The sequence below is a fragment of the Vitis riparia genome, chromosome 7 (genome assembly GCF_004353265.1).
Source record: "Vitis riparia cultivar Riparia Gloire de Montpellier isolate 1030 chromosome 7, EGFV_Vit.rip_1.0, whole genome shotgun sequence".
Lineage (NCBI taxonomy): Eukaryota > Viridiplantae > Streptophyta > Magnoliopsida > Vitales > Vitaceae > Vitis > Vitis riparia.
In genome coordinates, this window is record NC_048437.1 from 12,565,329 (window position 1) to 12,579,439 (window position 14,111).

Consider the following 14,111-nt stretch of genomic DNA (forward strand, 5'->3'; position numbering starts at 1 on the left):
AAAATGATGGCATGATCTTCTTCTTCAATCTTGACACCAATCTTGTTGAGATTCAACATTATCTTGTTGAATTCATCAAGATGCTTCCTCATGTCTTTCCATTCTTCCATTTGAAGAGTATAAAGCTTCTTTTTCAATTACAACTTATTTTACAAAGACCTTTTCATGTATAAAGATTCAAGTTTACTCCAAATTGCAAAAGTATTAGTTTCTTCAAAGACCTTCCTCAATACTTTATCACCAAGACTCAACAAGATTGTACTATGATCCTTCGATTCCACCTTTGCTGCCTTATTTTTATCTGATTCTTTGAGTTTAATCATGACATCACCATCAATTGCACTTGACAACCCTTGATAAACCAAAAGAGCTTTCATCTTGATTTATCCACTTTGAACTTAGCCATTGCCATTGAAGATCATTTTTTTTTTCAAGCAAACCTTTTCTCAAATAGTTTGTAATCTAAAGGTCCATGCTCATTGCACCAATTGTTGTGCCAATATACTCACACTAGGAATTCAAAGAAAGCAAAATGGAAAAGAATAAAAAAAAAAAAAACATATTCTTATTGATGAACTTTGAGTACAAGCTTCTCACAAATATCTTCCCTCTTCGTGTGTGTTTGATTTCCCAAAAAAAAACTTACTAAGAAAATCTTCTTTGTTTTATCTCAAACAAAACCTTTATTGAAGTAAAATCTTATTATGTTACAACAAGATTCTTTATACCCCTATATATATGCAGCATATAAACTAACTGGTATAATAACTTCTAATAGAAACAATCAACTTTGGCCTATGTGGCACTCAATACAAATCTTGAACCAATCATCACAATTTTAAAATAAAATTTTCTTTGATTCTTATTTTTGTTGTCTACATGGAATCTAAAGAAAAAAAAATTACTTTTGGTTTCTTAAAAAAAATGACTAGGAAAGATTGCAAACAAATAAAAATAAAAAACTTAAAAACAAGCATCTTTGTGTGAGTCTTTCTCTTAAAAAAAAACAATAAAAAGTAATTGTTAATTTGAGTAATATACATACATACATACATACATACATATATATATATATATATATATATATATGCATGTAAATTGATGAATGATTTGGAAATCTTCTGAAATTGAATCAAAATGAACATCCCACGAGTTTCTAATAAGATAATAAAATAATAGTTGAACATCCCACATGTAAGCAATGAGATGCAACATTAAACTAAGTCCTAAATTTTTGTTTTCCAGGAAAACACTAATTGATTATTGAAAAATATAATTGTAAGTTGCTAACTGCTACATATATTTATTTAATTGGAACTGAAAGGGTCTTTCACACAACTTCTTGTACTATATCCATCAAGCATTTTGAAATTAAAAATAATTTGAAATTTAAAAATTGATTCAACTAATAGTTGAAAGTCATGGAACTTAGAATCAAACCAATATTAGTGAATTAGTTACATAACTATCTTTTTATATTATTTCTAGGAAAATAAACTCAATATAAAGTAAGACTTGATACATAGATTCATTAATTGGTAAGTGTAATAATTTTGAAAATAATTTGGAATTCACATATTGAATAAATCAATATAAGCAAATTTGTGGATGGTTGGTCTAGAATAGCTCTATAGTTTCTATTATGGTAGAACTATTTCCAAATTTTCATATTAGAAAAATATGATTAAATAAAGCAAGACTTATACGAGTTGAATTCCTTAATATAATATGTCCATTAATTTTAGAAAATAATTTCAAACTAAAAAATAACTCAATCATTACCACAAATTCATGGACTAAGACTAATTTATAATAGTCCTATTACTTTCCCTTTATGCATAACTATAATTTCATGAATTTCCTTACTAAACAAATGAGCTTTATATTAAGTGAAATCTAATTTGTTAGATTGAGCCCCTAAATCAAGACATGATGTAACAAAGTTAAACTTAATTGTTCCTTTGTTATCCTTCTGGTATATTGACATTGATTTTTGGGCATTCAACCCATATATTTTTATAATATACATGATTTAGGTGTATTAGGAGTTGTACAAAAGATATGAGTCATGAGTTTCTTATAGATAGATAAGTTGTTCACAGTCGATTCATGGATTTACGCAATCAAATAGAGACTATAATGCATCACCCCTTAATTAGAGGGATGACTTGTCTTGGTCATCGGGATGAGCTTCCCATGGTGAGTGCACTAGTGTATGTGATGCGCACTAGACGGGACCTATGGTGAATCATGACGCAAGGCTATCAATTGTCATGATTCACCAAGTTACTATATTGCATGGACTCTCAACCTTAAGAGGATATTGAGTTTGTGACAAAATCAATAGGAGGCTTTGACCTATGGGTGAGACTCTAAAGTAGTCATATATCCTTATAGATTGGGTCATTGTTGATGAAGGCTGATGACAATAGGTATTCTTATTAGAGACATCATGATATCTCATGAGATTGAGACAATGTATCCCCTTATGTGATTTAAAGGACATGTAATTGTGGAATTTGTGGTCATAGTAATTCCTTTAATGGAATTTGAAATATGCTCCTTAGAGTTAGAGTATGTCAGTTGATCACATAATAAGTTAGATTTGTAACTAAAATATTTGAGAGGTAATCTTAATAGATTATAGCACTCCCTTGTTAGATTATGGATATCGGTTAATGAGGAGTCTCTATGTAGTGGATAGTAGGTCATGAATCCAACCTTCGTCTCCTTGTTATTTACATAGGGTACTAGAGTGCAGTTGATTATTTTTAGTGGAATGATGAATCAACTTTAGAATTGGATTATGTGGGAGCCAATACTCCTATGGGTCCTAGTGGTCCCTAATATGAGCTTATATACCATGATGACATGGTTTATGAAGGTTGGACTAGCTTTAGGTTCATTCTTGTGCATAAGGGTGGTTTGGTAATTACACAAGGTTGTACAAGGAATAATGAACAAAGTCTCTGAATTGGGCTAATTGATTAATTAGATAGCCTTATGTGATTAATTAATCAATTAAGACTCATTTTGGGTTAGATTAAGTAACCCAAACCTTAATGAGCTCAAGTTACTTAAGTCTAGTGGACAACCTTATAAATACTTCCTTATGGGTTAGGGTTTCCTAATGACTTTCAATTAATCATCTTCCACATCTAGAGAGAAATAGATAGTCAAAGCTTCCTCCCTTCCATTGCTCACCCTTTGGAATGTCAAGATTGTGGTTCGAGTCATTAGATGGAAAATCTAGGTGTATGAAACCTCTAGATTTTTCAAGCATGTTCTTCATCAGATGGATTTTGATCTAGGAACATCAAGATCACAAATATGAACGTTTTTTTTCTCTAAATCTTTATCCTAATATGGTTTTTATGGTCATATGTTTCTACTGCATTAGTTGTAGAGAGCCTTAGGAATAGTTGCATGCACCCTATGAGATCCAAGGATAGGGAATGAAGTAATCTAGAGTTCCCAACACCAATTAGTACTAAAAAAAAATTATATATCAAGTTTGAATAATAATATATCAAGTTTCTTTTTTACACACAACTATATTTTTTTAAATTATACTAGGATAGATTTTAAATAGACCAAATCAAGCAAGCCTAATACTTTAGATTCTTCAAATTTTTTAAGAATAATTTAGAACTCAAAAAATTGACACAATTAATTATAGAATAAATCAAAACTAGTCTAAAATATTTTGTTCTTATTAAATACTAAATGGGTATATGCCATGAAACATGTTGCTTATTTACATATTTAAAAAATTGAGTTTTGCTTGTTTTTAATTTTATTTTAAATAAAATATTGTTACTCATTATTATTTTAAATTATAAATTATAGTTTTTCAAAATGATAATTGCATATAAAATATGGGTTTCAAAATCTTCATAAAGGCATAATTGATTTTTTACTAAAAACAAATAATAAAATTTATAATTTATTGAAACTCAATTTATTTACTAAATTTAATTGATATTATATAAATTAAGTTTATAAATTGTTTAAAAAAAGAAAAATCCAAATAGAAAAAAAAAAACTATTGTATAAAACAATTAAAATTTATTTATCTATGTAGTAAAATAAATGAATGAGAAAAAGAAAAGAGAAGAGAATAAATAGGAGTACTAAAAAAAATAGAATATCATTTCATTATTAGGTTTTTCCCTTTTATAGAGAGTTAGGAGAGAGATTAACATCAATATGGATTATTATTCATAAGTTCCCACAATCTGATAAATTTTCATATTTTATAACATTCCCTTTTAGATGATTATAGGAATGTGTTTTCTTAAAACCTTACTACAAAAACCCTAATAAGAAAAACCCTAGAGAAGGAAAAAGAGTACAATATTTTTAAAATGATTTTATCCTTAAAACAACCTTGTTGAAGATGTTATCAATAAAACCCAGTAGGATAAAACGTGGACGAAGAAAAAAAGAGTGTAGTATATCCATATCAATATTATCCTCCCCATGTAGACATGATTATATTTTCTTCAACACTTCAACTAAAAGATCGATCTCTTAATTTTTGCATATCAATATTGTATCTTAACCTTTTGAATGTAGTTCATGGTAAAGATTTTGTAAATAACTCTACTAGATTACCGTATGATAAGATCTACTGAACATCAATTTTGCTATCATCTTAGAGCTTGTGAATATAGAATAATTTAGGAGAGATATACTAATTAGTTCTATTGCTTTTTCATAAATTCTCCTATAATTTGTGCAATACAAAAAACATTAACTTTGATAGAGGATAATCAACTGATTCCCAAATATGTTGGATCATTGACCTTATCCATACGCATTCATGACTTGCTTCATAAATTGAGAGTGTCTCCAAATGATCGTAAGAAGTGGTTACTATTATTTTCATGATTGATCTTCATGATATTGTTGCATTAATAGGTTCCTATTTGAGATTGAGCTTTATAGGGGTTTGAGAGTTAGCCAACATCAACATATCCAAATTGTTGAGATTATGATCCTTTTAAATAAAATAAACAAATGTCGATTGTTCCATTAAGATATCATAGTACATGTTTGACTCTATTCCAATGTTTTCGAATTTTATAAAACTATCTCTTGAAAGTAAGTTGACAAAATGTCATATTTAATCATGTACAATATGCAATATACATTAGTGCATTAATAACACTGAGATAAAGGTATTTCTACACCAAGCAATTCTTCATTATCTTCTTTAACACAAAAGAGGTTCTGTTTCACTTTAACTAAACAAACTACATCAGATATCTTAATGAATGTGATTTTAACATATGAAAGAGCTTTAAGACTTTCTTTGTAAACTGACTGATGGACTAACATTCTATTTGGAAAGTGCTTAATCTACAAGCTGAAACAAAATTTTTGTTTTCTAAGATCTTTCACTAGATAATTAACCGTTCTTATAAACTCTTTAGGAGTTCTAGTAAAGATTGTAGCAATAATAAACTTTTTGTAACAATTATAAACCTCTATTTTAATTCATACAAGAACAAAATTTAATTATGTCATATGACATTATCTAGAGTATGTTATGATATTTTCAATTATAACTTCATATGTTAATCCTTCAAGGAATTATTTGTTGCAAACATCTTAATTCTTTAAAGATTGGGTTGCTTTGTTCATTTTAAAGCATTTTGAATCCTTTGGGGATTTTAACATACATATATGTATATAATGAGTTATCAATCATATGATTGAATTATTATGCAGGAAATCTTGTGCTATAATTTTTGCTTTATATCCATTGATATCCAATACTTTTTACGTCTTCAAGTTTTAGACTTCAAGTCCATTTATAGATTTCAAGTCTATTTATATTCAATAGGCTTGACATATTCTAACATTGGATTACAAGTCTAAATACTCCTCATTTCATCAATAAGTCTAACTTGGTATGTATTGCATCTTTTCATTTTGGTCAATTATTTCTAATGTCAACATTCTTGTATAATTTATTATTTTTAAATCTTCATCATTTCTTATAGTATCAAAGCTCATCTAAAAAGAAGATGAATTATCTATGATGTTATGTTGATCTCATCTTCCTCCTATCATGTTCATTACTCATGAAATCTCTTTTATTTTTACATATAGAGGTATCTATGCTTCTCCAAGGGCCATTCATTTGATTTATACCTCTTCAAGGTTATTCATTCAATTTGTCTATTTTTAAGAACTATTTGTTCAAATAGTACCTCTTTAGAGCTATTTGTTCAACATGTGCTTCTTCGAGGACTATTTGTTCAATATATACCTCTTTAAGGACTATAAATTTCTTAATTTTGGATTGATCAATCATGTTGTGGCCTCTTCAAGAGCACCAAATTTTTTATATGTTTTTCTTTGTGTTTTCCTCTTCTAAGGAAGTACATCCTTTGAGTTGACATGTTTATTATGCTTTAAGCATATTTTGGAATTCATTTTTTGTTATAATAGCCACTTGTTCTATTAAGACATTATTTTTTGATTCAATTATTTTACCACACTTCAAGTGTGTATCCACTCTATGTTAGTTAATTATCCTTAATGGACTTCAATATACCCTATTCACTTGTATAAAAACAATTCCAAGAAATTTCATGTTGTTCTTTTGGAATCAATTTCCTACCATTATCGATGAAAAAGTTTGTCTCATCAAAATAATATTTGCACATATCATACTACCCTTTAGGAGTATAAATAAACTAGTCACTAGGTAAAAGCTTCTAGTTTTATAATATATGTTTACATGGCTTGTAATGAGTTGATACATTATTATTTATCTTGGGAACATGTTAGTCATATTAGATACTTCTAAATTTCAATAGAATGTAAAGTGTCATTTATATAAAATTATATGCCATTAGTGATATAATTTTATCTCTTCCAGAGTTTGCAATCAAGTTTACTTGATGTATATTAACATTAACTATTACATATATTGTACAATATATGAGACATATATTTTGAATAAATCTACTTGATATTTTATGCACACAACTAATAATTATGACATATGTATGTATTAAAAAATTAATAATTTTTTTCCATAATATAGAATGTACAATTTCATAAAGTTCAACCTCGATCTATAGTTTAAAGTTAATAGTGAGGATACAATCAAATCAAATTTAAATTGGATCAAAATAAGAATTTCAATAATTCAATTCAAAAATGAAAATTTCATATAATTCCTTCATAACTTTCGATCAGTTATGAAAATTTATCATAATTATATTGTTCTTCATAGTTACAAGTTGAGAATTTCTCATTTTTATATGATTTCACATATATTAATTAATTAGAATTATATATAAAGAAAACTAAACCTAGAATAAAAATTATACTAAATTAACTAATAACAAAAATGAAAGAGAATAATTTTCTTATAACTTCTAGTTATAAGAAATTTTATTGCAATAAAATATAATATTTGCATACCTCAAGCTTTGAAATATTTTTTTATTATAAAAATCTGTGAATGATATCTATAAGTTTATTTTCATAGCTTTATGCCATAAATCATTTAACATGATTTAATTATAACAAAATTTAAAAACAAAGATTGCATAACATTGAATTATAAAAATATTTTTCATATAACTTTTTCTTACATGAATTTCACAAATTTGTATAAGAAGACATAGAAGTCTGAACATAAATGGCTACGACAAATTTAATTAACAATAAAAGAAATCTATTAGATAATGTTTTAGATTTTTTTAATAAAAATCATCCACTAATAGGTCTTAATCTTTTTTTTTTGGTTTAAATTTATTATATTCATTATACAAATGATAATAAATAAAAGAGATCATGTACCATTGAAAAAAAAAATTAACTAGAGTAGCATGATTGGAAAAATTCAGGTCACAACTTTGATTGTTGAATATGGTCGAACCCAATAAACACACACACACACTCTCTCTCTCTCTATATATATTATAAACTTTTAATTTTTTTATAACTTCTGGTTATAAATAATAATACTTACATAACTTTTGATCATATATAAACCGAATATTTTTCATATAGCTTCTAGTTGATATGACTTTTAACATTTATTTTACATAGCATTAAATTATGATAAAATAACATAAAATAATGCATAATTATAGTGATTACATAATTAAAAAAAAAACTCACGTTACTACATACTTTCTCGTAACATTTGATGTGGAAATCTTGAAAAGAAAAAATGGATGATATTTCAAACCATTGGCTATAGTCTTCTGTTGATAACATGTTGTATTAAAATATATATATATATATATATATATAAAAGTACTTATAAAAAACTAAAATATCATTTCATTATTAGGTATTTTCCTTTTATAAAGAGTCATAAAGATATTTGCATGAATATAGATAATCATTTAGAAGTTCTTATAATAAATTTTCATATTTTATAACAATCAAAACATCCTTTTTGTCGGCTTTTGGTTCTTTGAAAGGTATTATTGAAAAGTAATTTGCCCAAGAGCAGATTTTAAAAAATAATTTTCAAACAATATAATCACTTTCTTAAACTCAACTCACTTAATTTTTTTTCATTAAATAATTTAAAAATACATGAAATTTTAATTAATTTAAATATAATCATTTTTTTGAACTCTATTCACCTTTCATTGATATTTAATTACCTATATCCAAAAGTAGCATTCAAGAAAATAAAAATAAAAGTACCTACAGCAAAATGTTGACTTTAAAAACAACTAAGAACTGCATTTAACAATTGTCATCTTGCTATTTTGCTATATATATATATATATAAATTGGAGAAAATGAATCAAGAAAATTTGCAAGCCTCGCATGGAAAGCCACGTCATCCAGAAGCAAGAAAATGAATGGGTTGTTTTCCTAAAAGAAAATTTTTTCTAGGCAATGGAGGCTCAAAAGCCTTCTCACTAAAGCTGAAAAATCAAGATGGCATTGGCCCAATTGGGAAATTCCACCATGCCATGCCCATACGCTTCCATGACTTTTGCTGCCTCACTGCCCTTTTCTGGGCCTTCTCCACAACCTCATCCAAATTCAAATTCAAACCCAAAATCATTGAAACCCCTCGATCAAAAACAAATAATCTCACTGTTGCAGAGATCCAAACACATCAACCAAGTCCTCCCAATCCATGCTCAACTCATCAGAAATGGCCATTCCCAAGACCCCTTCATGGTCTTTGAGCTCCTTCGCTCATGCTCCAAGTGCCATGCTATTGACTATGCCTCCAGGATTTTTCAATACACTCACAACCCAAATGTCTATCTCTACACTGCTCTCATTGATGGCTTTGTGTCATCAGGAAACTATCTTGATGCCATTCAGCTGTATTCCAGAATGCTCTATGAGTCAATTCTGCCTGATAATTACTTAATGGCCTCCATTTTGAAAGCATGTGGCTCCCAATTGGCTTTGAAGGAAGGGAGAGAGGTCCACAGCCGGGCTTTGAAGCTGGGGTTCAGCTCAAACCGTTTGGTGAGGTTGAGGATCATGGAGTTATACGGAAAATGCGGGGAATTGGGAGATGCACGTCGGGTATTTGAAGAAATGCCTGAAGATGTTGTCGCGTCCACTGTGATGATCTCCTCTTATAGTGATCAGGGACTGGTTGAGGAAGCCGGTGCCGTTTTTAGTCGGGTCAGGAGAAAGGATACGGTTTGTTGGACAGCGATGATTGATGGCTTTGTGAGAAATGAAGAGATGAATAGAGCTTTGGAGGCGTTTAGGGGAATGCAAGAGGAGAATGTGAGGCCTAATGAGTTCACCATTGTTTGTGTGTTATCAGCCTGTTCGCAGTTGGGAGCATTGGAGATTGGGCGATGGGTTCACTCATACATGAGGAAGTTTGAAATTGAGCTCAATCTTTTTGTGGGCAATGCCCTGATTAACATGTATTCACGGTGTGGCAGCATAGATGAAGCACAAACAGTGTTTGATGAGATGAAAGATCGTGATGTCATCACTTACAATACCATGATTTCTGGACTTTCCATGAATGGGAAGAGCAGACAAGCTATTGAATTGTTTCGGGTAATGATTGGGCGAAGGCTTAGACCAACTAATGTTACCTTTGTTGGTGTCCTAAATGCATGCAGTCATGGAGGTTTGGTTGATTTCGGATTCAAGATATTTCATTCCATGACAAGAGATTACGGGGTTGAACCACAGATTGAGCACTATGGATGCGTGGTTGATCTTCTTGGTCGGGTTGGTCGCCTTGAGGAGGCTTATGACTTAATTAGAACGATGAAGATGACACCAGACCATATTATGTTGGGGACTTTGCTAAGTGCTTGTAAAATGCATAAGAACCTTGAATTAGGTGAGCAGGTTGCAAAAGTATTGGAGGATCGTGGACAGGCAGATTCAGGAACTTATGTTCTGTTGTCACATGTATATGCTTCATCTGGGAAATGGAAAGAGGCAGCACAAGTGAGAGCAAAGATGAAGGAGGCTGGAATGCAGAAGGAACCTGGTTGCAGTTCCATTGAAGTGAACAATGAGATTCATGAGTTCCTTTTGGGAGACCTAAGACACCCTCGGAAGGAAAGAATTTATGAAAAGTTGGAGGAGTTGAACCGACTACTAAGACTGGAAGGATACCATCCAGAGAAGGAGGTAGTTTTGCAGGATATTGAAGATGGAGAAAAGGAATGGGCTTTAGCAATACACAGTGAGAGGCTTGCCATATGCTATGGCCTAATTTCGACTGAACCATGTACCGTGATTCGGGTCATGAAGAATCTAAGAGTATGCTATGACTGCCACTCAGCTATCAAACTCATTGCTAAAATTACCAGGAGAAAGATTGTGGTGAGAGATCGGAATCGGTTCCATTATTTTGAAAATGGGGCTTGTTCTTGTGGAGATTATTGGTGAAATAAATTGCTTTATAGTTCCTTTCAAAGCTCTGAGAATCTTCTATTTATTTCGCAAATTTGATGAAGATCAGCCCAGGGGGAAGATTACCATCATATATATTTCAAAGACACAACAGCTGAAAGATTACATCAATTAATGTTGGATCTTGCCATCACCATGGCATAATGTCCTAAAGCTCAGACAAAGGGAATATGAATCCTACAATGGATCCTCATCATACAAACGCTCAGGTACATTCTCAAATGTAGCCTTCACAAGAACAACATATGATGGCAACTGCTGGAGAGCAAAGTACATTACTGCCGAGCAGGTTAGTCCATATATTGGAATTGTAGCACATTTCAAATTATTGTCATGCATCAAAAAATGCCCACAGCTGAAGCATAACAACATGGCAGCCACAGATATAAAGAGAGAGGTCAAACTGAATAAAAGATTCCAAGGCAAGTTCTTACCAAAATATTTATACTGGTACTGGGAGGTGAGAAGGGTGAAAAATATGAGCAATGAGATGAAGGAAGAGCAAAGAACAAAGAGTAATGCAATTGCAAAAAATTTGAAGGCCAAATGGTGCTGGAAAATTGGTTTGCAAGTGTGTTGGTTCTCCGCTTGGTACAGCTCTTTCATTGCTATTAGAGCTGCAATGAAAGAGCAGGAATTGCATGCGCTGTTGAGCCATTCTTTGCTTCCATATAGATCCCCTTTGGCCTCTTTAGACGCCCATTTAGACTAACAATGACATCTGGTGACAAGGAATTCTTCACATATTGCATTAAACCCAGGTACTGAATGTTAAGTAAAGCCTAGGATTGATAATTAATGGCTCATATATGACACCTTGATGAGTTTTACAGACATCGAACCACTTGACTTCCCTCTTGATTTTACAACATGCTGGTGGAGATAAACCAGCTTTCACAATTTTGTAGCTTTTCAGCTAGATGCAGTGCATTATTCCTGTCCGTATCCTTTGCATGGAATACAAGAGTCTTTATCAAGATGAGTACTCTTTAGCAAGTTATATATATGAGATTGCCTACCCTCCACTCCCAACAGCACTATGTTCCTTCCATCTTCTCTGTCTGTGTCATAAATGGTGCCATGGGAAACACTTGCAGGATTTTCTCTAACATTTCCATAATACCATTCCTTGCTGCAATTAGAATTGGGGACGTGGAAACTGAAAAGAGAACAAGACAATTATTTTGCTACAAGGAGCAAGGGTTAACTTACTCCATTTGTCTCTGTATATTACGTAGATGTCTGTTAGAAACAACATTAACTGAGAGTGAAGTTACTTTGACTACTCCGGGGACATTGTAAAAGATCAAATCCAAATCTTTCCACATCAAATGCTTCAATCTTGTCCCTGTACTTGTTCTTTGCAGCAGTTTCAAGTAGTTTGTTCATGATCTGAAGAGACAAGATGTGCATCCCTTTTATCTCTTTTGGCTTCCTTATCTTGCTTGATCCTTAATATAGATCTCTAAACATTAACGTACTTGATCACAATCTATCTCGTTTTGGAACCAATATAAGAGGCATTTGATCTATACCAGGCATTATAATTGAGAGGATAACCAACAATGTTTTGGATGCAATAAGCCTGATGAACTTCATGTGTCTGCCATATTTTGAGGGGAACCCTTGATGGCCTTGAGCTCTGTTGCTTGAATGGTGGCCTTTACAAAGTATAAAATCGGTGTTTATTTCCTTGGAAGTTGCGTTAAGACTTAAGCTTATGTCAAGTAGATCACCATGATGTTCATTAATACCAAGCAGTGGATGATATCATTCATGTTTAGGCAATGTGGCTAAAAAATGGGATTAATCTTTAATCCTGCACCCAATTGGTAAATTAGAGTCGGTTTGTCCAAAATAAGACGTTAGACAAAATTTATAAAATATTTTTAAAAAATTGAAAATTCACTTAAAAAGTTTATTGAAGAAACATTTGATAAGTGATTTTCCCAAAAAACCATTTAGAGAAAACACTTTACTAAAAGTACTTTAAAGAGAACTCTTGAAGGAAGATAACACATGTTTGATAGTTCTCGGGGGTTCTTTTTCCCTGTGGAAGTCTCTGGGATGGGCTCGGCAACAAGTATGCCTTGCAACCATAGGAATTTTGAGAAATTTGTGGCCTATCTTGGCTAACAAATGACACATGCATGCAGGCATACTGCAAAGAACTACCAATGACTGCTCTTATCAAGCCATTGACAATTGTTAATTATTATTTGCAAAGTTTTCAAGAGTGATATAAGAGCCCATTTGCGTAGTCTTCTTATATTCAAAGCTATAGATTTAGCCATACACTTAACACCCAGATTTAGAAATTGGTATTTGACAGTTAGAAAATTTTGGATATTATTATTATCATAGAACATCTACCATGGAGAACAGTCCTGGAATGCTTACTGAAGTATCCTCCTTCATTGGCATGGTGGAGAATAGTGTTACCGCTGTTTCCGCAGTGGTCATGGGTAGTGGCATTGTCGCATATTTCATAGAGCCATAAGGTCACGGTTGGGTTCTAGGTTGCCCAGAATTCAAGTAGTAACAGTAACTGAAAGAGATAGTTGAACGACAAAACTAGTATACAATTGTTTATGAGAAACAGAGTTTGTTTATGAGAACATAGTGCTGACGGCGATAATTGATGGGTTTATGAGAAATGGAGAGATGAATAGAGCTTTGGAGGCGTTTAGGGCAATGCAGGGGGGAATGGGAGGCATAATGAGGTCTCCATTGTTTCTGTGTTATCAATCAATTTGATAAGAATCTGTACTCCAGGAAGAAGATTACAGCGTTGTATATATTTGAAAGACACAAAACAACTGAAAAATTACTATCATCATCAGATCTGGCCATCATCACCATGGCATAAGGTCCTTGAGCCTAGACCAAAGCAACCTGGCATAAGATACTCCTTGTGTATAAGCTGGGGCACCTTACGAAATGCAGCCTTCAGAAGATCAATAAATAATGGAAAGTGCTTGAGAACAAAGTAGGCCATTACCAAGCCCGTGACTGTATATACCAGAATTGCAGCATATTTTCATTGACCCTTAAGCATCAAGAAGTTTCCCGAGCAGAAACAGGTCAACATGGCTGCCATGGATATAAAGAGAGATGTTAAACCAAATAAAAATTTCCTCGGCAAGTTTGTAGTAAAATCTTTGTTTTCATCCTTGGAGACGAAAATGACGAGGAATATTAGC

The 14,111-nt window shown here is 31.6% G+C and overlaps 1 protein-coding gene across 1 annotated transcript; it reads left to right on the top strand.

Annotated features, from left to right (window-relative positions):
• Positions 1 to 8,971: 8,971 nt before the first annotated feature.
• LOC117917944 (putative pentatricopeptide repeat-containing protein At5g59200, chloroplastic) lies at positions 8,972 to 10,912 on the top strand. The gene has a single exon (XM_034834425.1). The coding sequence runs from the start codon at positions 8,983 to 8,985 to the stop codon at positions 10,882 to 10,884; it is 1,902 nt and encodes a 633-aa protein (XP_034690316.1). The 5' UTR covers positions 8,972 to 8,982; the 3' UTR covers positions 10,885 to 10,912.
• Positions 10,913 to 14,111: the final 3,199 nt, after the last annotated feature.

Bases quoted from the DNA above. Each gene is read 5' to 3' on its own strand.
- LOC117917944 (XM_034834425.1), top strand. From the start codon at position 8,983: ATGACTTTTGCTGCCTCACTGCCCTTTTCTGGGCCTTCTCCACAACCT.